This window comes from Salvia miltiorrhiza, chromosome 8 (genome assembly GCF_028751815.1).
Source record: "Salvia miltiorrhiza cultivar Shanhuang (shh) chromosome 8, IMPLAD_Smil_shh, whole genome shotgun sequence".
NCBI classification, from domain to species: domain Eukaryota; kingdom Viridiplantae; phylum Streptophyta; class Magnoliopsida; order Lamiales; family Lamiaceae; genus Salvia; species Salvia miltiorrhiza.
Window position 1 is genome coordinate 1,032,622 of NC_080394.1, and position 27,636 is coordinate 1,060,257.

General features: G+C 38.0%; 4 protein-coding genes across 4 annotated transcripts; 2 read left to right on the forward strand and 2 right to left on the reverse strand.

Moving 5' to 3' along the window:
• Positions 1–1,850: 1,850 nt before the first annotated feature.
• LOC130999777 (uncharacterized) lies at positions 1,851–3,172 on the reverse strand. The gene is made up of 2 exons (XM_057925414.1): positions 2,569–3,172; positions 1,851–2,476 (listed from the first exon to the last, which is right to left on the reverse strand). The coding sequence occupies exons 1-2, from the start codon at positions 2,896–2,898 to the stop codon at positions 2,456–2,458; spliced, it is 351 nt and encodes a 116-aa protein (XP_057781397.1). The 5' UTR covers positions 2,899–3,172; the 3' UTR covers positions 1,851–2,455.
• A 9,144-nt stretch (positions 3,173–12,316) lies between these two features.
• On the forward strand, positions 12,317–14,401 carry LOC130997011 (probable disease resistance protein At4g27220). The gene has a single exon (XM_057922290.1). It carries the CDS (start codon positions 12,317–12,319, stop codon positions 14,399–14,401), a length of 2,085 nt encoding a protein of 694 aa, XP_057778273.1.
• A 4,044-nt stretch (positions 14,402–18,445) lies between these two features.
• Positions 18,446–18,862, forward strand: LOC130997012 (uncharacterized). The gene has a single exon (XM_057922291.1). The coding sequence runs from the start codon at positions 18,446–18,448 to the stop codon at positions 18,860–18,862; it is 417 nt and encodes a 138-aa protein (XP_057778274.1).
• Positions 18,863–19,147: 285 nt separating this feature from the next.
• On the reverse strand, positions 19,148–26,870 carry LOC130997013 (uncharacterized). Its single transcript, XM_057922292.1, has 4 exons — positions 26,775–26,870; positions 21,136–24,660; positions 20,398–20,770; positions 19,148–20,269 (listed from the first exon to the last, which is right to left on the reverse strand). Exons 2-4 carry the CDS (start codon positions 24,657–24,659, stop codon positions 19,148–19,150), a joined length of 5,019 nt encoding a protein of 1,672 aa, XP_057778275.1. The 5' UTR covers position 24,660; positions 26,775–26,870.
• Positions 26,871–27,636: the final 766 nt, after the last annotated feature.

The window sequence follows — 27,636 nt, forward strand, 5'->3', positions numbered from 1 at the left end:
GCAAAGTACTCGAGCCCCGATCCTTCATGTTCTCCTTGATTCCAGCCGCCGCCGCTACTGAAACCCTAGCACCGTCGCTGCGGCGACTCCTTCTTCGGTGAGTCGCGAAGAGATTCGGCGAGCTCCCGCATCTGGAAAACCGACGAGAAATCGCCATCCTCAGTCTCAATTCCTGGAATTCGGCGATACAGCGTGAGAGATAGAGAGAGTGAACAGTGTGTGCGGGTGTGATTTGGCAATTCCGATGCCACGTTGGCATTCCGGTGGCCACGTTGGCATTACGACTGCCACGTCAGTTTTAATTTGGGAAAACTTTGAATTTATGGGAAAAATCGGACAAATTAAAAATTGGTGTATTTAGCCGCCAAAATTAGGGGTCATGATATATACCAGAAAATAAAACTTTCTGATGTATTTAGCGGCTATTAACCCTAGTATCAATATAGAAATAGCAATTTTTAAATTAAATTGTACACTATTCACATTGCAAATTAAATGCACATACAAAGCTAGCTTCGTGCAGGCACATAATAAATAAAATGCAACTTAATTAAGTGTAAATATAGTATAGACGAAGTTTAAGTGTGTACCACTGAAATCACTCATTAAAGCATAACATACAGTAATACAGTCCTTCATACAAAATATACTAATAAATACAATACTACATTATACCTTAATTTGCAGCATATGTAATTATGTTAATTCTTATGCCTTACAGAAACTTCACATTTGAAGAAGCAACCAGAAGCTCCATATTAACCCTTACCTTCTGGTTGCTTCTTCAAACCCCTCGGCAATCCGACATTCTACAAGATAATTAATTGTCTGTGTGGTTTTATTTATTTATTTAATTATAAGTTGTAGTTTTGAAAACCTAGAACAACATGATGGAACAAAAGGGTAAAGTATCAGATGATTGAGACAATTAATGTGTTTCACATCTATACTAGCGTGTGTTTAACCAAAATACTATTTCTAAATTGCTTGTTTAAATTGACAAATACAAAAAAGAACCAATCAACATTTTCTTAACTAAAAAAAATGCTAGCTACAACCCACTTTCGTAAATTGAAACTGACAAGCTTTGCCATGTTTAGGAATTTAATTAAATGTATTCATTATCACCTAAACACTCTAAATACAAATCAAACACTTTATCAATTCAAGTCATGCCTGTATCAGTAGTTAGTGGTAAGAGGAGGAACTGAGGAAGACTTCAAAGTATTTTTTTTTTCACACGCATAAATTCAAAAGTTTAATACTACAATTTTCCGAATTAGTAAAATCAATTATAAACATAATAAAACTAAAAAGAAGATATAGAGATTCCTTGTTCTTCATTAGAGATATATAATATCACCTGCAATTATGGTTGTTGTTACAAAGTGAAGACATGGGAGCAATATGTAATAAAGCTTTATTTTATGTCTGTCATCGGAATGAGCAAGAACTACAATATCCCACTCCAATGTAAGTGTGAAGATGAGTGTAGTACAATAAGAAGAATCTAATGTTAAAAAGGCATATAAAGGTATTCTCTCTAATTTTACAGGTGGTTTTACGACATTATTGATTATAATAAAATATTGAATTTTAAAATAAAAAAGTGAAAATAAAATTAAATGAAAATGAAGATTATAGCGCCTCTCATAGAGCCAATACACTGTGGAGTGGAGGCGCTAAGGTGGGGATCATCAATTAGTGCCTCACCTAAGCGCCTCCACTGTGGATGCTCTAATAGCTATATATATATATATATATATATATATATATATATATCAATTTATTGCTATAGCTAGTACATGCAGAGATTTTATTCAAAACTCCAACAATAAAGTAAAGGACTAGACTAGCAAACAAAGACCATAAACTGGATCTGCTGCACTCCTGATTAGCCACCTAATAACATTACCCCTGTTCTTGGAGATTGTTGTTCTTCATCTTTGTCTTTTACTTGAGCAATGCATTCTTTAGCATTCTATTAGTATAGAATTGTTTACGATGACTTGCTCTTTCGTGCATAAAATCCCCAACTCTCATTATTCCTGCTGAAGTGTTTGTGTGCAGCTGGCTACTTCTATCTCAATCTCAGTTGCAAAACTACGTCTCAATCTCAATAGTAAAACTTTTAGGCCATTGTTTTAGAATGATGTGTACAAATAGGCCATTTTTTTTACTTGTAGAAATAGACCAATTATTTTAAATTTGAACGTTCGTGGGTCATATTTGGGTCCAATCGAACTATTTTGCACTTAAGATGGGCTGAAATGTGGAATGCAAACATTGAATTGGGTCCAAATATGGCTTACGAATGCCGAAATTCAAAATAATTAGCCAAATTCTAAAACCTAAAAAAAAGGGCATATTTTTGCAAACCAAGCTAACCTACAATTTTAAACTCGAAAACCACCGAAAGTAACAAGCTTTCAATCTGCACACTGTAGTCTTAGCTTCACAAGTGGAGAGCACCACCCTACAGGAGAAAATTAAACAACATGAATCACATATAATTGTTTTAATTATACAAGGCTGTAAATGAGTGAAAACATCAATATTTCTACTAACCTTTGTTGTCACTTTTCTACTAATTATAGATAGGGCTTGAGAAACTCTCCTCATGATGCTTACTTTCTGCATTTGATGAAGTAGGTCCATGGGAATGGCGGCAACATTTTCCTTCTGCAACTCGACTTCTGTCGAGCTTGCACCGGCAGAAGTTCCCGGGTGTTCATGCTCCATCTTCTTACCTTCTAAACACGATTCTTCAACCTCGTATTTCTCCTCCAACCTTGTACTCGGATTCCGAATGATGTCAGGAGTCGGTCTATCATATATCATCTCATCTTCACCTTCCTCTGTGGGATCATCGCTTGCTTCTTGATAATCTATTATCATGCTTGACGCCGCAGTTATAGGCTCTGACCTCCCACTGGCGCTGGTTGATGCTTCTTCTCGTCTTGATTGGGCTCCGGCTTCAATGGATTCTTCCTTGATGAAACAAACCCTTAGCTTCTGTTTATCATCTGAAGTGAGTGTCTTCCACAAACTGTCTACACATTCACAGTGGATTGATGGTAGCTTTCTGTCATTTGTGTGAGCCAGAGACAGATCTCTCAACTTGCTGCACCTCTTCACAATGATGGATTTCAGTGATTTACAGCTTATTGAACAATTAATTTGTCTCTATTTAATTTCTATTCCAAACACGACACTCTATATTTAGTATGACAGTTTTCTCATGCAGTTTGCCAGCAGATAGCTCTCTTTAAGAGAGAGAGAGAGAGAGAGAGTTTAATTAGAGTTAATCAGCTGCTTTGTGAAGTACTAAGAGCATTTTGAGTTGTACTTTCGCATTGGGTTTCATCCAGGTAACAAATTTCTTTTATCCTTTATTTTTTTTTGTTTCGGTTCAGAATTTTGAATTTGGTGATTTTATTGGTTGCAATTTCTCTCTCTCTCTCTCTCTCTTTTTTTTGAGTGGGAGATCGGGGGAGCGGTGAGGTTTAAACTGTAGATGCCTACTGTTCACAGACAAGAGTTCGCACCACTTGTTGTCCCCTTACATATCTCATTTACGTATGATCTTGCTCTGTGTCAAGTTTATATAAGTTATAAAATTCGCCAAATCTCCCTTATTAAATTTCTTAATTACTTTTTAGGATTGATAATGCAAATACTTATTTCACATGTTTTTGATTTTGCACTATAAGTCATGCCTACTTTTTTTTATTTTGCATACAACTAACATTCCAAAGTTCAAAGCTCAACCGTGAACCTACAGCTCGAAGCCCTAATTGTGCGAACCTACAACCGGAATCCCTAAATCAACCTGAACGGCGAACCCACAGTCCTTAATCGCGAACTATAGCAGTGAGTTGTGAACTCACCGCTTTCTAAGCCCTAAATTCCGAAAAAAAGTAATGCCTTAAATGATAACCTAAAGATTTAGGAACTATTGTACGATGGAATTAACTAGTCCAACTACCCATTTTAGGAAGACTTTCGTTTAAGCCACACAGACAGCTCTGATTTTTCACTTCAACATTTATTCGCCAAAAGTGTAAGAATAAAATAAAAATGAAAGTTTATGTGCAAAATCGGAAATTTGTGAAATTCGTGTATTTAGGCACTATTACCCTATTCTTTATACATACGAAATTAATCATTCATTTTTTCTTGTGATTTATATTTTTGGTGAAAGGATATGGCACGTTTCCAAGTCGCCCCAACATTCATAGCCCAATCCGTTGTTGAACTCTACCCTGCATGCAAGGATTTGTTCTTGCACGTTAAATCTCAAGGAAGAGACATCAAGAAATTGGAAAACAGATTAAGTGAGCTCATAGCTCTCATGGCGTCGATAATGTCGAGGAAAGACGAAATCGAGCGATGTCTGAGAAATTCAGTCCTCTCAAAGAAGACCAAAGAGTGCGAAATGCTCGAGACAATCATCGCGGATATTGATGGCAAGTGCACCAAGTTCATCAACAAGTACACGAAGATCACCCGCCGCGGCCTCTGCTCATCAGCAGAGGCGCGCAGCATAATTCAAGAGCTCAAGAATTTGAGGTCGAGAGTGTTGACGTTCAATTTCTTGAAGCTTGCAAAGCTTAGTAGAGATGTTGCCAAGATGGCTGCACAAGCTTGTGTGGTTTTGGAGAGGTTGAATCCGGAGCACATGATTTGCAAGAGATTGGAGTTGAATCAAGAGAAGTTTGATGTAGATGGTGATGATCTTGCGTTTTACAATGCATATGTTGATGAGGTTTTGAAGCATCTATGTGAAAATGGGAGCAAAGTTGGGATCTTGGGAGGATCATCAATGGGGAAAACAATTGTGTTGAGGAAGTTGTTTAATCGACTTATTGAACTTAAGTCGTCGTTTTCGGGCTCCGACGAGGGTTTGGAGTTGGATTTTATTATCTGGTTGGAGTATCCGCAGGAGGTCGAGGGAGAGGCAGAGGTCGTTCAGAAGCTACAGAATGAGGTCATGGGGCAACTGAGTCTAGATCACGAGGCTAAGATGAGTGTGCACATGAATGGGGATCGAATTTCCGCGTTTCTTCGTCACAAGAAATATATTTTGCTCTTGGATAAGGCCTTGAGAAATGTCGATTTGGGTAGGGTCGGGTTGCGAGAGCACCACGAGTATAAAAAACTCGTGGTGTCTTCTGGTGACAGGAATGTCACGAGTTTGTTGGTTGAGTCTGTATTTGAAATTTGATGATACAACGAAAGTTAGGGTGATATCTTTGACTATTTATCATAGCTTTGAGATATTTAATTGAGTTGGTAGTTGTTTAATATTCTCCTTTGCATAGAGCTTTATTAAGTAAAACTAAATTATTTTGAAAAATAAAATAAAATTATATTTTAATATTTTGGTTTGAAGCAGTTCGATTATTTAATTTCAGATATTTTGCTCACAACTATATTTTGGGCCTTTTTGGCCAGCCGACAGGATTTTTCTTGAACTCACCTATTTTTTAATTTAAAGTGGGCTGAAATGTTGGGTTGGGCCGAATTTGACAACTATACCACTTACGTTTCATGCTGGTAAGGGTGTCTACATTTAAGAGCTTACAATCTCAATTTTTATATGGGTTTCACTATACCACGTCAACTTTTTAAAATTTACCAAATTTTATTTTACTAAATTTTATTTTACTTTTTTCTTTAATATTAATTATTAAATCCACAAACTCAACTTTTATACGGATACAACTTTTATAATAAACTTATAAACTCAATTAAAAAAGTTACAATTAGCCCCCCAAAAAGAAGAAGTTGGCTTTCAAATTTGGAAATTGGTTTCAATTTTCAAATTTGGATTGGGCCGGCCCAATTAGTTTCCTAGGCTCTTTTATTGCATTGGAAGCCTTTTTTCTTTTTGTTTGAGGGTAAATATAATTAGTACTGTGAAATGTGAAATACAATTTGAAACTATAACATAAAAATTGATTCAAGAAACAATGAGTCAATTTAATTAATTTATTTATTTGAGGGAGAGGAGTGATGGAATTTGAATTTTAGAATTCTCTATTCACATACATGAATTTGCATCATTTGAAAGTCTGAGATTAATGTCAAAGTTACAAAAGTCGAAAGTTTTTAAGTCATGTTTTAAGCATATTCAATAGCGGAATTTCTATCGAAAATGCGTAATTGTTCATTTGTCAATTAAATACGTTAACTTAGTTAAATGTCGACAGCTAGTTATGTTCCTTGCCTAGAAAAATTGTATAATAATCACACCCACGTTATTTACAAAGACTCGGTTAATTTATTCCGCTGAGTTGGCCCTTGTAACCGACGTTTTGAGTTGCTTTCGCGCCAGCGCAAATGCATAGAGATTTCTCATCTAACCTACACACTCCGTCAATGTCTCAATTTCTATAATGAGATATTTTATTACAAATATCTCATTTTATTTTTGGCAATATATTATCTCTCTATATTTAATATTTAAATAATTTTCACCGATCCACTTTATCTACTTTCTACACATTTATTAATCTCGGTGTTCAAAAGTAATACTCTCTCCGTCCACTAAAAATGGGACACATTCCTTAGGCATAGGTTCTAATAAAATGAGTGATTAGTGGAGAAAGGGTCTCAACATTTTTTGAAATGAGTGATTGAGATTGAATTAAGATTGATTTTTTTTTTTGTAAATAAGAAGTATTTATAAGGATAAAATATAAGAAAAAGAGGTGAACCCATGTCTTAAAAGGGAAAGTGCCCCATTTTTTGTGGACGCCAAATATAGTAATTGTGCCCTATTTTTTGTGGACGGAGGAAATAAGACATTTGTAATGAGACGGAGAGAGTATTATTTGTTCATTTAAATGATTAATAAAATCAGTAGCAGACATTTTCCACGCCATCAATCTGTATCTACCGAAGCTAATTATAATTTATATTAAACCGACTGTTGGGCGTTTTTTAATTACATATTTGAAGATCATACTCCAATCCATAGGTTTAACTTGCACAAACAGTAATACTCTTTTCGTTCTATTTCAATAGAGTATAAAATTTGACATGAATTAAGTATGGGTGAAGTGAAATATCAATTATTCACGAGTCATGACATAAACACTCAACATAACTCATTAAGTCATTAATGTTGAGTATATGATATAACAAACACTCATCTACCACTTTTATTGATACTATCTACAACAATACTCACTATAAACAATGATGTTGAGTGTTTGTTATGTACCACTTTTATTGATAGTAGTTGAGTGTTTGTTATGTACATATAAGTGAGTATTGACAAACACTCAACCCGTGCCGTCCAATGACAAATAAAATTGAGTTTGACTTAACCATTTTTATTTGTCTATAAAAAAAAGTTTCACTTCACATATTATATAGTACTCCTCCCCTGAAAATTGTGACATTATTATATCACATCTTGAAAATTGTGATTTTTTTCATATTTGAAAATGATCCCACAAACTTTTTCTCTCATTGTTTACAAAAAGATGTGAGACTCAATCTTCACAAAAATACAATTACCACATTTTTTCTTAAAACCTGTGCCACCTCCATTGAGTCACAATTTTTTAGGGACGGAGGGAGTATTCTCGAATATTTATTTATAAATTATACTTTTGATGATGAAGCGCAGTTTGTCTGTAAGACGCTTCTCCTCCAATCAATAGGTCGAGAGTTTGAGTCACCTAGAAGACTAGAGTGTGAGTGTGTTTTTTTTTTGTGTAACAAATTTAAAAAATATATATATAAATTATACTTTTATTTTATCCCCTCTGTCCTGTAAAAATAGTCATAGAATGGAGTGTCACAAATTTTAATAAAAATAATTAGTTATATTATGAGTGGAAAAAGAGTCTCACCGTAAAAAATAGCGTTAATATAACTGGAAAATGGACTTAGCCATGGCTTCCGACCTGCTTTCAAAATTGAAATCAGCCGATTTGCGCAAAAGGGCCAGTGAGCCCAATCTTGCTCCTGGTCTGCGCAACCGAGTCCGACGTCGACGTGTCGGAGACGGAATCGGCAGCCACGAACGAGCGAGATCCCTCGCCGGAGAGCTCCTGCGCCGTGAAATCCGAAAGTCTTCGGTCGTGGCGCGGAGAGGGAGAAGCTGTTAATTATCTCAACTGGTGCCCACAAATAAGGAGATTAGGGCACAACAGCAGCTCGCCGTGATCCCCATCGTCCGGCCTGGCGGGATCGGGGAGACGACCCTCGCCCGCCTCGTCCACGACGATCCGATGAGATCGTCGAGGCACGGATGCCTAGCGTCATCCACAAATACACTAAACAAATCGCAGAAGTCGTGTTCAAGGACAAGATTGGCTGCGTCTCGGCCGTGGATGCAAACTCTCATTTCAACAACTGCACGACCCAAGAACCTTGCGCACTCTGCTCTCATTTCCGCACCAAAAAACCTTCATCTTCCCGACCTCGACCAATCACTCATCACCATGAAATGTGAAGGAAAAGAAATGACAATAAAATTGTAAACTATAATTTATTACGTAAAACTCTATGAAAAGAAAAGAGATAGAAAGAAAATCTCGTGAAGTATAAAATACTTAAATATACGAATGAATTTTAAAAATGTTCAAATTAAAATAGCAAAAATAAAAACTATTCACTAAGATAAAAAAAAAAAAAACTTCATGCTTACTATTTTAAGTCGGCAATTCACAATCAATCTGTAATTTGGTTGTGAATTCTGACTTTAAAATATGAATTCATAACCACAATTAATTATTGTGAATTCCAACTTTAGAACTTGAATTCATATAATCAATATATATTCGAGTTTTAAAACTTTAATTCACAACTTATGTAATTGCATGTGAATTCATCGTGAATTTAAGAATAGTAACTATACTAATTCGATTGAATCAAGTTTAACCACAAAAATAAAGTTATTTTTAAATGTTAAATCTCGATATCAATAACAAAACAAGACTTAGTTTGCTATATTGACACTTAATTAAATTAATTACTATGTTTACTTATTAATTTATAAAAGAATCATTCATGAAATTTCAAAAATAATTAAGAAGATATAAAACTACAAATTGACTCAATTCTTTATTCCACTGACAGCAATAGATTCCTAATCCAGGTTAGCCGGTCTAACGGATGTTAATAACTTAATATGTGTGGCTTTCACGACCGTACATGTGGAAATTATATATGTGACACAAGTATTTAAAAGATCTGGTGAAACAGGTTGGACTTGGACCCAAACAATGTTGATGAAACATGAATTTCTGAATTTTCTCCGACTCTAGAAAAACACAATTTGGAGTATATTATATTAGCATGTCTATTTCACAAGGTCCACATATATAGAGAAAAGATCCCGTAACAATGTTATCTTTGGTAAGAATGATAATTAATATGAATAAGTCAATATATAGCTATTTGTAATGCAAGAATAATAATTTAATTATCCTGAATGTTAATCCTAGGGGGGAGAGAAAATTTCACCAATTAACTGCTTTACGACTATATTTATACATTATAAGCAGCTTATATATTCAATCTTATATACTGACTTATCTGTGATTCTCACAATAACATAACCCTATATATATGAGAAGGCTAGACTAAAAATAGTTCTTAGAATATAAAATAGGAATATATTTCACTATTATTGATCTATCTATAATCTAACGGTTGAGATTTAATCTTAGAGAAATCATATGTAAATGTATGAATTCTATATATAAAAACGTACAGATTCACTTAATTTGTAAATGTCTGAATTTTGAAAATTAAAAATTCCAGTAGGGCCCACTGCCCCCTAACTAGGTCCTCGTGGACCGCGCTCCCTGTATATATAGTATATTCCCTCCGTCCCTGAAATAAGTTCATCTTTTTCCTTTTTGGGACGTCCCCCAAATAAGTTCCTCTTTCTTTCTTTCTTTCCATTTTTGGACAACTACCTCACCACTAATAATACTTATTTATTCTTATTTTTCACTTTTTCGCAACTCCCAATAATAATTATAATACTTTTTTTCCACTATCAATACACTTTACAATATTTTTTAAAAACTCGTGCCGTCTCCAAAGAGGAACTTATTTCAGGACAAAAGAACTGGTCATGTCTTTATGTTAGGTATATATGTCTGTCTGAATAATAATCTAGATCCCCTAAATGAAGTCATTGTTTTATATGCACATAGGTTTTTTCGCATTCTGCAACATGTATTTTGAAACAACTGGATTAGTTTCCAACAAATAGTAAGAAACTTCCTTGACGAGTACTGGTTCTACTAACATTATAACCCAAGCATGGACAAAATTTATTTTATTAAAAAACTATTGAATCAATAATAAACTAAATCAAAACTGGGGCAAACTTTTTGGGACAGACGGAGTAATATTTTATTTATTATGCAAATAAGTTTATTTGAAAAATCAACATAATTTTGATAAGGAAAATCAAGAGTATTTAAAAGTTAGATATGAAAAAGAGTTCCAATTATTCAATAAACTATTAAATTAATTAACTTGGTAATTTCCATGCTTATCATATCTTCAAAGTCAATGCCGTAGCTCTATGAAAACATCACTTGTTGTTATAATGATTGTATTGTTAAATCAATTACTATACAGCACTACCCACGCTCGCAAGTTTATAATTTTTTTTAAACCCTCGCAAGCTTATAATTAAGGACGTGGTCTTGGGTACACTCGGGTTGACCCGTACTCAGATCCTGACCCGCATCCTGACTCAATCTCATTTGTATAATTGAATAGTGTTATTTACACAATTTTGGTCATGATACGAGTTTGGATTAGCATGCAGATCAAAATCTGGGTTCGCACCGTTTGGTGTCCCATTGGGGACAACCATCCTCCATGAAGTTAATGATCTCATAACTTAATTTGACCAATTCAATAACGTTACAATGAGCCATTATAAAAATATGTATAAAAAATGTGGAACAACGCGCCATCCAAATTTTAAATTGTTGTCGCTAGCCAACATTATTAGTATTTACCATAAGTATCATCATATATGTAGCATAGTAGCACAACATTGCTAATCACAGTGGGTACCTCAACTCTCAAGCAATACTTGCAGAATACATTTGGCAGGCATTGTAAGCTAACTACTAAAGGAGATATCGATGCAGAACTTTGGCGGTAACTGTTCATCTCAAATCTTTCTTCTTTATTTATTGACTTTTCCGGTCGCCTCTTATTTCTAGTATTAGTAATATTTAATAGATAAAAATAGTACAAATAGTTCCTTATGTTTAGGTGGATTAAAATTTGATATAGCTCAATGTCTTTAATATTTTTTTTGCTCATTTTGCATATTTCCATTCAATTATACGATATGATGCAGTTCTATTTTTCCACACGATCATACTTATGCTACACAAGTATATTCATATACCAAACGAGTATATTTATGCTTTGTCACCACGATGAAAAAATGGTAAATATGCAAAATGAGAAAAAAGTAATAGTTGAATAATAATTTTAATAAGGATTTTAAAGTTTGTATGCAAAATGAGAATTTGTTGAAAGTTCAGTAATTTATATGCAATTAAACCTTTTATTATTGTGATGTTTTTTTTCAATATTAAGCTCAAATATATTCAGCTAAAATTATCTTTTGTTATATTTATAAACATAATAATTGAGTTAATATCAGTTTTCTATATATAAAGAAATAAAAAATGTTTCCCGTATTGCACGTAGATGCAAATGCTAGTTACTCTAACAAAGCAGGATTAGGAACCTCAATCTTCAAATACATAAACATTATTAGGAATTAATCAAGTTTATAATTCAACACTCACCCTTAAACTTTATTCTTCCGAACTCCAATTAAGCATGAATCGCACTTTTTGAAAAACATCAAATTTGAATGGCTTTGTAAAAATATCAGCAACTTGCATCTATCGAGTTAACGTACTCTAGTTCAATTTGTTTCTTTTCAACGCACTCTCGAATGTAATGATACCTTGTATCAATATGCTTGCTTCTTTCATGAAAGACGGGATGCAATCGTGTAGATGGAAAATCAAGTCATTTGCAATCCTAAAAGAGTTGTTTAATTACTTTCTCTTTTCCTCAAAAGAATTATCTTTGTTTTGTGTCCACTATCTCCCAACACATTATGCATCTCATATGAAGATCTATATATAAGCACTAATTCAATATATGATACTATATGAGAAAGAAGTAATTATCATTTTAAACTCAACAGGATTTTTAAGTTAAATTTTTGTTCTTATCATAAAAGTGGGATCTCGTTATATGTGTAGAATCTTATGGCAGAGCTCCACTACTAAAAATGATTAGCCCCACTTCAGAAAGGTCCGGCGGCGGCAGCGGCGGCGGTGGTGAAACTCGTGAGGCTGTCGAATCTCCTCACGTGCATGATGCTGTGACTTCACAAGTCCAAGAATATGAGAACAAATGGGATGCACCAAAAGTGCCCGGTGTTGTGACTTCACAAATCCAAGAACATGAGAACAAATCGAAAGAACCAAAATATGAAAAGATGACATCGAATCCACCAGAGGTGAGCAAACACCAGCAAGATCAAAGTGTTGATGATATTGGCTTTGCACGTGTGGGCGAATCCGAATTAGGCATGACCTTTAAGTTCGTGCTAAGCATGTCCGAGTCCGAGGGCCTAAATATCAGACTGCAGATGCTAAGCATGTCGTCCAGACAAACGCAAGAGACGGCGTTAAATTTGGGCACTGCCATGGACAACTACCGCTTGTTCTCCGCTACGAGAGAGGTGGCGGTGGAGTTGGATAAAAATGGTGTAATTGTGAACAGAAACGGTTCGAAGCAGCCGAGAGAGATGCCGACAGCCGAAGAATGGGGCGAAGCTCGTGTTGTGAATCTGATTGAGAGAAAAAACATGTTGCTGAACGATGAGGCACCAAATTGCCCTAATCTTTTGATTTTGTTCCTACAAAGAAACAGCCGATTAACTCGTATCCCTTCCTCGTTTTTCACACAAATGCCCCGTCTCAATTTCCTCGACCTATCATATACCAGAATCAAGGCCTTGCCTAGTTCGCTCTTCAAGCTCCAAAACCTCCAAATTCTCCTGCTCCGGAGCTGCGTCTGCCTCGACACCCTCCCCGCCGAGGTTGGGAATCTCACGAACCTAGAAGTGCTCGATCTTTTAGGAACGGATCTCCCGAACCTCCCCAAAGAGGTTGGCGGATTAACAAAACTACGCCACTTGCAGATCTCGTTTCATCAGCCCGATTGCGGAAGCTCTGAATCCGAGCTGGTTTCGATATCTCAGCTGCAGGCGCTGCAAGGGCTGAGCATATCCGTGCACCCAAAGGATCAGCATTGGGCGAGAATCGTCGGGGACGTGATCGAGCAAGTTGTGAAGCTGAAGAAGCTGAGCTATCTCCAGTTCTACTTCCCGAGCGTGGAGGCGCTCGTGCGATTCAGCCGAGCGAGCCTTCCGTTGAGGCGATTCAGCTTCGTCGTCGGCCAAAACATTAAACGGATCATATCTCGTGTTCCTGAGGAGGTTGAGACCGAGTACGAAAAGTATGATCAGTGCTTGAGATTGGTGAACAGTGGCAACAAAGCACCTGGATTGATCAAGGGGATTCTCGAATCCGTCACGGCTTTTTACTTGGACCATCAAGTGGAGATCCAGAGCTTGTCGGAATTAGGCGTTTCTAGCTTCGTGGGGCTCAAGTTCTGCGTGTTGAGAGAGTGCCCTAATATGCAGGTCGTGATCATCGGAGAGAAGAGAGATGCGAGTTTTTTCCCAAAACTCGAGTATTTGGGGTTGCATTATCTGTGGAAGCTGGAGAAGATCTGGGGGGATGATCCGACGCCAGGAAGCTATGGAGCGCTTAAATATCTGAGGATAAGCACGTGCGGGAAGCTGGAATACGTTGCGTCTCATTCTGTGCTTCGGTGTCTCTCTAATTTGGAGACGTTCATCGTTGAAGACTGTCAATCGCTTAAATCCATTGTTAAAGAGGATGCGACGGTGCAGGGTGCCGCCGCCGCCTTGCTTCCTCGATTGAAGACGATGCTGCTTCGCCACTTGCCCGAGTTGGTAGCTCTCGGAAGAGGCTTGTTTCATGCGAAAGAGGTCATCAAAATTCAGTGTTGTCCCAAATTCATCATGAGCGAAGGCCCCAGCAGGATTAGGGAGTTGAAGAAGAAAATTTTGAGTTTTTCAGTTATGGATATTTCGCCATCTCCGCGTCTGCCCACCGAGGCGTTCATGGTTCCAGTTTCGGTTCGAATCGGTTCGGAATCGCGGATTCACGGTCCCAACAATATATATGGAGTTGAAACCGGCTCGGATGACAGGTCACATAGTTCAGGGTTCACGGTTCCAAACCGATTGAGACGGTATATTGGCTTGAAATTAATTTGAAAAAAAATGTACGTAATGTTGACCCTTTTATTTAGGTTGTAACTAGTTGAAATTTAATAGGAATTAGATGTGAGAGTGAGATTGATACTTTTATTTAGATTGTAAATGATTGAAGTTTAGTGTGAGATAGATAAAAATAAAGATATAAGAAATGCCACATAAAATTGTGGATTATTGTAGTTCTTCCAATATATTTTTCTATCCAATACATGTTGTCCTCATTCCCATATCTTTTGCTCGGCGTTTTGTCATGCAGTTGTTATGCTTTATCGTTGTCACCTAATAAATTGAAACATATATATAGTATCAAGGGTTAATAGCCGCTAAATACATCAGAAAGTTTTATTTTCTGGTATATATCATGACCCCTAATTTTGGCTGCTAAATACACCAATTTTTAATTTGTCTGATTTTTCCCACGACGAAGGACTCCGGCGAAATCGAAACTGACGTGGCAAGTACTTAGACAAAACGACGTCGTTTCATTATTAATTAAAATTAGTTTATATTTAATTAAGAATAAAATTATTAATTATATCCCCTAATCTAGCCATGTCACCCCCTCCCCCTTCCCCCACCCCCTGCGCAAAACCCTCCCCTTCTCCACCCCGACGCCACCACCGTTTTTCCAAATCAGAGATCGCAAGCCAGTCCTTTCTCTCTTCTCCAATCTTGCCGCCGTCGTTCCTCCTCTGGTGAGGTCAGGCCCAGCCGAGAACGACGCTCCTCATCGGACGCCGGCCACCCCCCTCCCTACGAAATCCCGCCGCTGCAACCTGAAGTCCGCAAAGTACTCGAGCCCCGATCCTTCATGTTCTCCTTGATTCCAGCCGCCGCCGCTACTGAAACCCTAGCACCGTCGCTGCGGCGACTCCTTCTTCGGTGAGTCGCGAAGAGATTCGGCGAGCTCCCGCATCTGGAAAACCGACGAGAAATCGCCATCCTCAGTCTCAATTCCTGGAATTCGGCGATACAGCGTGAGAGATAGAGAGAGTGAACAGTGTGTGCGGGTGTGATTTGGCAATTCCGATGCCACGTTGGCATTCCGGTGGCCACGTTGGCATTACGACTGCCACGCCAGTTTTAATTTGGGAAAACTTTGAATTTATGGGAAAAATCGGACAAATTAAAAATTGGTGCCGCCAAAATTAGGGGTCATGATATATACCAGAAAATAAAACTTTCTGATGTATTTAGCGGCTATTAACCCTAGTATCAATATAGAAATAGCAATTTTTAAATTAAATTGTACACTATTCACATTGCAAATTAAATGCACATACAAAGCTAGCTTCGTGCAGGCACATAACAAATAAAATGCAACTTAATTAAGTGTAAATATAGTATAGACGAAGTTTAAGTGTGTACCACTGAAATCACTCATTAAAGCATAACATACAGTAATACAGTCCTTCATACAAAATATACTAATAAATACAATACTACATTATACCTTAATTTGCAGCATATGTAATTATGTTAATTCTTATGCCTTACAGAAACTTCACATTTGAAGAAGCAACCAGAAGCTCCATATTAACCCTTACCTTCTGGTTGCTTCTTCAAACCCCTCGGCAATCCGACATTCTACAAGATAATTAATCGTCTGTGTGGTTTTATTTATTTATTTAATTATAAGTTGTAGTTTTGAAAACCTAGAACAACATGATGGAACAAAAGGGTAAAGTATCAGATGATTGAGACAATTAATGTGTTTCACATCTATACTAGTGTGTGTTTAACCAAAATACTATTTCTAAATTGCTTGTTTAAATTGACAAATACAAAAAAGAACCAATCAACATTTTCTTAACTAAAAAAAATGCTAGCTACAACCCACTTTCGTAAATTGAAACTGACAAGCTTTGCCATGTTTAGGAATTTAATTAAATGTATTCATTATCACCTAAACACTCTAAATACAAATCAAACACTTTATCAATTCAAGTCATGCATGTATCAGTAGTTAGTGGTAAGAGGAGGAACTTCAAAGTATTTTTTTTTTCACACGCATAAATTCAAAAGTTTAATACTACAATTTTCCGAATTAGTAAAATCAATTATAAACATAATAAAACTAAAAAAAAGATATAGAGATTCCTTGTTCTTCATTAGAGATATATAATATCACCTGCAATTATGGTTCTTGCTAATAAAGTAGAAGTAGAAACAAAATTGTTGTTACGAAGTGAAGACGTGGGAGCAATGTGTAATAAAGCTTTATTTTATGTCTGTCATCGGAATGAGCATGAACTACAATATCCCACTCCAATGTAAGTGTGAAGATGAGTGTAGTACAATAAGAAGAATCTAATGTTAAAAATGCATATTTTACGACATTATTGATTATAATGAAATATTTAATTTTAAAATAAAAAAGTGAAAATAAAATTAAATGAAAATGAAGATTATAGCGCCTCTCATAGAGCCAATACACTGTAGAGGGGAGGCGCTAAGGTGGGGATCATCAATTAGCGCCTTACCTAAGCGCCTCCACTGTGGATGCTCTAATAGCTATATATGTATATCAGTATATATATATCAATTTATTGCTATAGCTAGTACATGCAGAGATTTTATTCAAAACTCCAACAATAAAGTAAAGGACTAGACTACCAAACAAAGACCATAAACTGGATCTGCTGCACTCCTGATTAGCCACCTAATAACATTACCCCTGTTCTTGCAGATTGTTGTTCTTCATCTTTGTCTTTTACTTGAGCAATGCATTCTTTAGCATTCTATTAGTATAGAATTGTTTACGATGACTTGCTCTTTCGTGCATAAAATCCCCAACTCTCATTATTCCTGCTGAAGTGTTTGTGTGCAGCTGGCTACTTCTATCTCAATCTCAGTTGCAAAACTACGTCTCAATCTCAATAGTAAAACTTTTAGGCCATTGTTTTAGAATGATGTGTACAAATAGGCCATTTTTTTTACTTGTAGAAATAGACCAATTATTTTAAATTTGAACGTTCGTGGGTCATATTTGGGTCCAATCGAACTATTTTGCACTTAAGATGGGCTGAAATGTGGAATGCAAACATTGAATTGGGTCCAAATATGGCTTACGAACGAAATTCAAAATAATTAGCCAAATTCTAAAACCTAAAAAAAGGGCATATTTTTGCAAACCAAGCTAACCTACAATTTTAAACTCGAAAACCACCGAAAGTAACAAGCTTTCAATCTGCACACTGCAGTCTTAGCTTCACAAGTGGAGAGCACCACCCTACAGGAGAAAATTAAACAACATGAATCACATATAATTGTTTTAATTATATAAGGCTGTAAATGAGTGAAAACATCAATATTTCTACTAACCTTTGTTGTCACTTTTCTACTAATTATAGATAGGGCTTGAGAAACTCTCCTCATGATGCTTACTTTCTGCATTTGATGAAGTAGGTCCATGGGAATGGCGGCAACATTTTCCTTCTGCAACTCGACTTCTGTCGAGCTTGCACCGGCAGAAGTTCCCGGGTGTTCATGCTCCATCTTCTTACCTTCTAAACACGATTCTTCAACCTCGTATTTCTCCTCCAACCTTGTACTCGGATTCCGAATGATGTCAGGAGTCGGTCTATGATACGATCACGATCAATGGTGGAGCAATTCGAGTAGCTCAACTCCAGAAATCAAGGGAGAAGAGAGATAAATTTGATAAACATCAACTCAAATATTCATTCCATAAGTAATAACTTTAGAGATTACAATATTTATAACATTGATGATGATAACCTAATGGGCTATGGGCTATGCATAAGTGGGCTAAACTAAAGCTAGGGCTTCGTGTATCATTCCCCACTCCTTCACAATCACCTTGTCCGCAAGGTGAATTGATTGGAAAGCTTGATACATTTATGCCCACCACGTGCTCGACAAAAGTTCCAGCAAACTAACTCAAGAACTGATCGGCTGGATACGCCTAACGGATCCGGCGGCGGTTCACCATCTAGCCGAACCTCTTGACCGGCGAAAACAGCCATGGACCGGTAAAAACTAGAGACGCCGGCAGTTAAAACTTTCGCAATAGCATCAGATATGGGTCCAAAAACATCGACCACAATCTCGTCCTTAGAACCGACGAGTAACCAAAATCGGCTGCCAAGAATTGGCGGAGGACTCACCGAAGTAGTTATCGATGGTGGTGTTGGTGGTATTGTGAGTGAAGGCGGTACATCAGGGGGTGTCTGCAGCGGAGGTTGGAGAGCTAGCGGTGGCAGCGGTGGTGGTGTTGACAGCAGCAGCGGTGAGAACGACCATGTGGCAAGGGTGTGCCCGACCGGAGGTGGCGGTGGCCGGTACAGCGGCGGTGGTGTTGGCAGTATTGGAAGTGAAGGCGGCACGTTTGAGGGTGGTGGCGAAGAGGATGGAGACCAACACACATCTGGAGCAGTAGCCGGAGGGAACTTGTTGGTGGCCGGAAAATTTGCCTCGAAGGAGGATTGCAGGTTGTAGATGGAGATTCGAAGCTTTTCAAGGGCGGCGAGAATTTCTGATCTGGACATTTTTTTTTTTTTGATATTCAAAGAGAAATTCTCTCAATGAAAGCACCAATTGATACGATCACGATCAATGGTGGAGCAATTCGAGTAGCTCAACTCCAGAAATCAAGGGAGAAGAGAGATAAATTTGATAAACATCAACTCAAATATTCATTCCATAAGTAATAACTTTAGAGATTACAATATTTATAACATTGATGATGATAACCTAATGGGCTATGGGCTATGCATAAGTGGGCTAAACTAAAGCTAGGGCTTCGTGTATCAGTCTATCATATATCATCTCATCTTCACCTTCCTCTGTGGGATCATCGCTTGCTTCTTGATAATCTATAATCATGCTTGACGCCGCAGTTATAGGCTCTGACCTCCCACTGGCGCTGGTTGATGCTTCTTCTCGTCTTGATTGGGCTCCGGCTTCAATGGATTCTTCCTTGATGAAACAAACCCTTAGCTTCTGTTTATCATCTGAAGTGAGTGTATTCCACAAACTCTCTTCACATTCACAGTGGATTGATGGTAGCTTTCTGTCATTTGTGTGAGCCAGAGACAGATCTCTCAACTTGCTGCACCTCTTCATAATGATGGATTTCAGTGATTTACAGCTTATTGAAGAATTATTCTCACATATGTATTCCAGCTCTGGCAAGTTTGACACCTCAATCCTCTTCAAACTTTTTAGTAGCTCCACAACCTCAGAAATTTCACCAGACCCCTCTATGATCTTCGAAATTTTACCACAGTTCTCCACTTTGAGATACTCTAGTTTCTCCAGAGACTGAGCCAATCCATGATCAAGAATCTTTGTTAGCTTGGGGCAGCCATCTACTATTATGGTTGTCAAGTTAACAAGACTTTTGCGAGGAACAGGCCCGTTCCAAATGCATTTCAGCACCTCAAGATCATACAAGTAAAGCTTCTCCAAGTTGGGAAGAAGCGAACGTCTTTCTTGATTCTCACTGGTTATGAACCCATCCACGATATTTTCCAAACGGTTGCAGCGTTCAACCACGCAGACTTTCACCTGATCCAAGTCGAATTGGCTGCCGGTGAAGCTCGTGAGACCATCATGGCCTATTATCTCTAAAGCACTGGCTTGCTTGAGTAGCTCATGGCAAGATGTGGGGAATCCCTCATTGGTGGAATATCTCAACCATCTCTCAGCTAGCATCCCTGAGAGCTCTGGTTCCTGAGAGCGTCGTGGTGGATTATGACGACCAACAAAAATTTCAAATGATCGGAAAGTCTGAGTTCCCCAAAATGTTCTTTTGTTCTTCAAGGCCTTGCTACGAGTGACAAATGTTTCAAGGCGCTGCTCACATTTGAGAAGTTGAAGCATAGAGTGTTTAAATGCTCCAAGCTAGCCAGTTCCATTGCCAGTTTCTCAGCCACAGCAATCCCATTCTCACCTTGGAAATCAAAGTCTGTAACAATGCTCAGCTCTTCAAGATTTTTCAGGCTGCTGATGATACCTTGTGGGATTATCACCTCAAATTCCTCCACTTGTTTCCCCTTGTGATTGCCTCCTTTTGCAGATAAAGAAGCTCTCAGGCATCTCATGTTAACCATGTACCTTATCTCTTCCGGCAACATAGAGATCGACGTTCCAGAGATGTCAAGGAACTCGAGCTTCACAAGGCTAGCAGCTTCAGGCGGCAGAACAACAATGCCAAGGCAGCCATTCAGGTACAGGGTCTTGAGGTTCACGAGCTTGTTGATTGAGCCTGGTAGCGTCGTTATCTCCGTCTGATTCAAATCCAGCACCTTAAGGCTCTCCATGTGAGCAAAGAAGGACTCAGGAAGGCGCTCCGCAGTCACTGGCACTGGTTGATGCTTCTTCTCGTCTTGATTGGGCTCCGGCCTTCAACGGATTCTTCCTTGAAGAAACAAACACGAAGCTTCGGTTGATCATCTGAAGTGATGCTTCTTGCCATCTCGACGATAGTCTGATTTTTTCTTTCGGCAACTACATCCTTAGCTTACTTCATTCTTGGATATTTCACTATTACAAGATGAGTCTTATTTATACTTAACAATGGATATGGATCTAGAGACACTCTAGATTAATAGATGCATGAGACTTTCAAGATACTATACTTATGAACGTGACTCTCAATCTAACCAAGCACTAAATATGGATTAGTATCCAAAAGATCAAAACTCAAGTTATCTCATTTAACACTTTCTGCATTTATCGCAAGCGTACTTTGCATCTGTCAATTTCCTCGGTTCATCCACTTCCTGAATTTCTCTACGGTGCTCTGATATAAAGCCTTTGGAACCAGCTTACTTTCTGAAGTGGATGTTGGTTCGCTTCCTTGATTTTCAACAGAAGTGGCGTCAACGTTTCCCTTCTGCAGCTCGACTTCTGTCGAGCTTGCACCAGCAGATGTTCCGGGCGGGTGTTCTTGCTCCATCTTCTTACCTTCTAAACGCGGTTCTTCATCCTCGTATTTCCCCTCCAACCTTCTACTCGACTTCTCTGAACTTGACTCCGGATCACGAATGATGACGGGAGTCAGTATATCGTACATCTCATCTTCACCTTCCTGTGAGAGATAATCGCTGACTACTTCATAATCTATAATCATGCTTGACACCGCAGTTATAGCATCTGGCCTCCCACTGCCGCTGGTTGATGCTTCTTCTCGTCTTGATTGAGCTCCGGCTTCAACGGATTCTTCCTTGAAGAAACAAACACGAAGCTTCGGTTGATCTTCTGAAGTGATTGTGTTCCACCAACTCTCTTCACACTGGATTGATGGTAGCTTTGTGGCATTTGTGTGAGCCAAAGACAGATCCCTCAACTTGCTGCACCTCTTGACACTGATGGATTTCAGTGATTTCCAGCTTATTGAACAAGGATTCACACATATGCATTCCAGCTCTGGCAAGTTTGACACTTCAATCCTCTTCAAACTTTTTAGTATATCAGAAGTTTCATCACACCCCTCTATGATCTTTGAAATTTGACAACAGTTCTCCACTTTGAGATACTCTAGTTGCTCCAGAGAGTGAGCCAATCCATGATCAAGAATCCTTGTTAAATTGGGGCAACCATCCACTGTTATGGATGTCAAGTTAACAAGAGTTTTAGAAGCAACGGGCCCGCTCCAAATGCATTTCAGCAGCTCAAGATCATACAAATAAAGCTTCTCCAAGTTGGGAAGTAAGTTTTCTTCCACAATCTCTCCATTCATGTCCACGATATTTTCCAAACGGTTGCAGCGTTGAACCACGCAGACTTTCACCTGATCCAAGTCGAATTGGCTGCCGGTGAAGCTCGTGAGACCATCATGGCCTATTATCTCTAAAGCACTGGCCTGCTTGAGTAGCTCATGGCAAGATGGGGGGAATCCCTCATTGGTGGAATATCTCAACCATCTCTCACCTAGCATCCCTGAGAGCTCTGGTTCCTGACAACGTCGTGGTGTCTCATGGCGACCAACAAAAATTTGGAATGATCGGAAAGTCTGAGTTTCCCAAAATGTATTTTTGTTCTTCAAGGCCTTGCTATTAGTGACAAATGTTTCAAGGTTGCTCACATTTGGGAAGTTGAAGCATAGAGTGTTTAAATGCTCCAAGCTAGCCAGTTCCATTGCCAGTTTCTCAGCCACAGCAATCCCATTCTCACCTTGGAAATCAAAGTCTGTAACAATGCTCAGCTCTTCAAGATTTTTCAGGCTGCTGATGATACCTTGTGGGATTATCACCTCAAATTCCTCCACTTGTTTCCCCTTGTGATTGCCTCCTTTTGCAGATAAAGAAGCTCTCAGGCATCTCATGTTAACCATGTGCCTTATCTCTTTCGGCAACATAGAGATCGACGTTCCAGAGATGTCAAGGAACTCGAGCTTCACAAGGCTAGCAGCTTCAGGCGGCAGAACAACAATGCCAAGGCAGCCATTCAGGTACAGGGTCTTGAGGTTCACGAGCTTGTTGATTGACCCTGGTAGCGTCGTTATCTCCGTCTGATTCAAATCCAGCACCTTAAGGCTCTCCATGTGAGCAAAGAAGGACTCAGGAAGGCTCTTCGCCTCCTGCTTCAGGGACTGCAGCAGCAAGGTGTACATGTTGGGGCATTTTGGACACTTTGGCAGCTCCATCCTGCAACCTATCAACGACATTCTCGTGACCGTCGCCCAAATATTTTCGTCAGGCTTACTATCCCAGGACCGCACCCAGTTCTTGCAACTCTCCTCACCGGGGTAATCCAGCTCCAGGGCGACCCTCCTGAAAAACGGCGGCATCACGACATACTTTTTACCAGAATACCATTGCAGCAGGTAATCATCTGTTAGCTTGTCCAGAATCCCCTGTCCAATCACCCTACTAGCCCTTACTTTCTGGTCTGCTTTCTCAACAATGAACTCCTCCGCAATCCAACATTCTACAAGACAATCTGTGCGGATTGAGTGCTGAAGTGGAAACAACGCACTGTAGAGCAAGCACTTCTTAGCATCTGGTGGCAGCCCTTCATATTTGATCTCATAAACCTTGGCATAAGGCCCTAGGTCGATCAATTTAGGAGACCTGGTGTCGGACTGCAAGCTCTTCTTCATATAATTCCACGAGTCATCATCTTCCTTGTCCTTGAGCTGACGAGCCACAAAGCGAACCAACGACCATACCCCTCCGCAGCTCTCGATGATCAACTTGGCAATTTCTCCTTTTCGGCCGTACAGCTTCCCGCATTCGTTCTCGAACAGATCCAGCGCCTCGCTCTCCGTCAGCCGCTGTATCTCCACCTTCTGTTCCGTCATCTTGCGGACCACCTCCTTCTCCGATGAACAAACCACCACTTTCTTATACTTGTGGTCTTCTTTCACTCCGAGGTCCTCCAATTCGATGGATTTGGAGACGTGATCCATGAGCAACGCATATCTCTTATCACACAGAAATGCGGAGATTGTGTTTGCATTCCTACATCTACTCTTGGAAGCCTCATGAGGTATCCCCAGCTGCTCCATCATCTCATTCTGCAATTTCTCCACATTCATATTTTTATCTTCTTCTTTCTCCGAAACCGGTGGATAATCTATCCGGATGATGTGATCCAGCTTGAGGTGCTCTTCGTCGCCGGAAAGCGAGTCCTCCAGCAGCCGGTTGTACAGCTTTCGCAGCACGGTTGTTTTCCCCGCTCCTTCACAGCCGAGGATGCCAACACAGTTGCATCCCTCATTCTCAAACAGGTGATAAATCTCGTTGACGTATTGATCGAAAACGGGGAGAGCGTTGGCATCTTCATCCAGCTTCTGCTGATTCGGTTTCGCCTTCTTCTGTATCATGTAGTCCGGTTTCAGTTTAACCGCAAGATCGAGTGCGCGCTTGTTCAGCTTGGCGACGTCTTGGCTCAGCCCCGCGAGCTTGAAGAAATTGAGTGTCGCCATCTTCGATTTCAGATCGTTGAGCGTTTCAATGCTCGAGCTCGGAGTTGTTGCGCTCAGGTGGTTCCCGGTGAGCCTCGTGTACTTGTTGATGAGCTTGCTTGTTTGTTTATCGATGCCGGCGATCCTTGCTTTCATCGTTTCGTAGAATTTGGTTTTCTCTGCGGAGACCAAACTTGTCAAGGATCGTTCGATTTTTTCATCCTCTGAGTGTAAGAACGTCAGATTTTCTATCAGCTCACTTATTCGTTTTTCCAAATCCTTGGCGTCTTGTCGCTCACCCTTTAGGTACAGGTACATGTCTTTAAAAAAGTTGTACGCAGCGCCAGAACTTTGAGCCGACAATGATTCCGCCGCCGCCATCCTGCCGGTAAATATATATGGATTTGAAGTTAGACTGAACATCTAAGTACAAAAATTGTAATAGTGATTTTTTAAAATAAATTAACAGTATTAAATAAAGAAATTTAAAGCTCCGCACGATGAAAATTGTAATTCTAACACTTGGCCAACACACGCACACCGAAATTTGTAATTTTATTTCTTCTTTTGTTTGTCCATAAAATATGTAGTCTTTCTTTTTTTAAGAGTAATAAAATACTATGCACTATGTCCGTCAAACACGTATGTCACTTTTGCTATTTTTGGTATCCGTATGTTACTTTCCTTTTTAAAACACGACTCCACACTTTTTCCTTATCACTAGCAGAAATAGCATTTTTTTTGGGCATTCCGTATATTTAAAGCATTTTTTTTTATTAAAATATGAGCATAATAGTAATAATAACAAACAATATTTTCATAGATTATATAGTTTCAATATATTACAAATTAGTTTCAAAACACTGCAATTTTTTTTGAACATTTCATATATTTTAGATATTTTTTATTAAAAGATAAGTTCTAAATAACAAACAATTTTTTTTTGGGCATTTCATACACTTTCTATTACAAGACAAGCATAATAATAATAATGAACAATATTTTAATAGATTATATAGTTTTAAATAACACGATTATCCTTAAATTAAGTATATACAGGTGAATATAACAAGCAAATCAACTTTTGTATAACAAAGTTAAGACATATATCTATATATATTTTTGAAAATAAATTTATAAATTAAAAAAAAAAATCTCAAAATTTGGGAGCCCCGGGCACCCCCCCTGGCTCCGTCCCTGGTGTCACGGGTTTAAAAAAAAAAAATTGTTGAGTGGTGTAAAGGTAAAAATAATAGTAATGAAATATTTATAAGTGGTGGGCTATAATCTAAAAATATGTAGTAAATTCTTTTGTGGGCGAATAAAAAAAACCTAGTGGGTCGGATCGGGCTATGTTATATAGGCGAGTAGGATCCGTCCGCACCATACATAAGACCAACTCTTTGTTAATATAATATACCAAGGAAATCGTACTTACACTACAAACGTCGTAATGAGTTAAATTTGGATAATTAGCGTGTATTACGAGTTCGAGGGTTTTTTAGGACAGTAACTTAGATTGATTTGGAAATTAGGACAATAACTTTCGGACTTGTAAAAATAGGACACTAATTTTTTTTAAGAGTAAAATAGGACACTAATTAATAAGTGTTGCATCCGCAGGACATTTTTCGGCCAATTATCGGCCGAGAAATGTCCTATTTTTACGATGCTTATTAATTAGTGTCCTATTTTTACTCTAAAAAAAATTAGTGTCCTATTTTTACAAATCCAAAAGTTTTTGTCCTAATTTCCAAATCAACATAAGTTATTGTCCTAAAAAATCCCCTGACTCCGTGTATTACTATACGAGTTTGGTTGAAAACTTGTACTAAAATTATTTTCTAAAACAAGTTTGAATAATAATTGACATGACTACGCAAACTTTACTTTAAGTTGTATTCTTTTGTCATTTATTCTACTTATTATCAATGCTTCTTAAAAATGTTCGAATTGTTATTGTGATAAATATCTATTGTAACAATTATATTTATACATACAAAATGATTTAGATAATTAGTGAGTAATGTTATACTATATGTTTGAGACTAGAACTAGTAATGAGAACCGATTATCTATCCACCGTGGGCAAGCATAACGTGCCCACCATTGATGTGACAACTTTAATTAGGAAGAAAATTAAAAAAAAATACTCTAATTACAATTGTCACATTAGTGGTGATGGGCACGTTATACTTGCCCACGGTGGATATATGGTCGTAAGTGGTAATGACATATAGGAAATGATTCAGAAATGAGATTAAGATAAAATTTTCACGCCAAGCCCAATCAAATGATTTGTTGACAATGGAAATCTTTTACCAAAATCTGGGCAACGCAAGAAAATCAACTATTTTTATGTCATTTTATCTTGTGTTGTATTCCATATAAAGAATTCGAAGTAAATCTTCTTAAACTACATAACACCATAATTTCCAAATTCAAATTCGTCATCGCAAAAAATTGGAAAACGCGGTAAGAAAATAGTTTATATACCTGGATGGTGAAACAAGAATCCCACGAAGTACAACAGAAAATGCTCTTGGTACAACAGCTGCGTGCCAAAATTGATGAAACAAGAATCCCACAAAATTCACTGTATCTTCTGAGATGCCTCTTTTAAGTCAATGAGGCTTTATATATGTATGAAATTGGAAGGAAGAATGGAAGAAGAAGTTTCTCGAATTATTTTTTAAGGGAATCTCTAACTACTGCATTAGAAAGATTCAAACTCAGAGTATAGAACGCGTAGACACGTTTGGTGTGAAAAGAGAGGGATAATAGATAAAATTGAGTTTGTAAAAATCACAAGGATGGCTGGTACATAGGAATAAATAAATTTATGATTTGAGAATTGAAACATGTCATATGAAATGAAAAATGAATAAATATATTAGTCATGAGTACCTCCTCCGATCCTGTCTCGAAATAGTGCCCGCACACGTGTGCGTGTGTTGACTAAGCGGTAAGAGGTTAATGCTTAAGGTCAGGGTTCGAGTCCTATGTGGTGCGATCTTTAAATTTCTTTATTTAATACTATTAATTTATCCAAAAAATAAAATAGTGCCCACACTTTTTTCAACACGAGTTTAAAAAATGTTAGTTGAGTGTTGTGAATATAGAAAGTGATTCACATTATTTATAGTGTCGTGAGTGGAGAAAGATGATTACAATTTTTGGCATATGCTGTAAAGAAATTGAGGTATCAAAGTTAAAAAAATTAAGGGATAATATTCAAAAATAGAAACAGCACATTTTCGTGAGACAAATTAAAATGACAAGTATGCATACTTTGCTGGAATGGAGAGGGTATATTTTTATTTTTTCTTAGATAAATTAACAATATTAAATAAAGAAA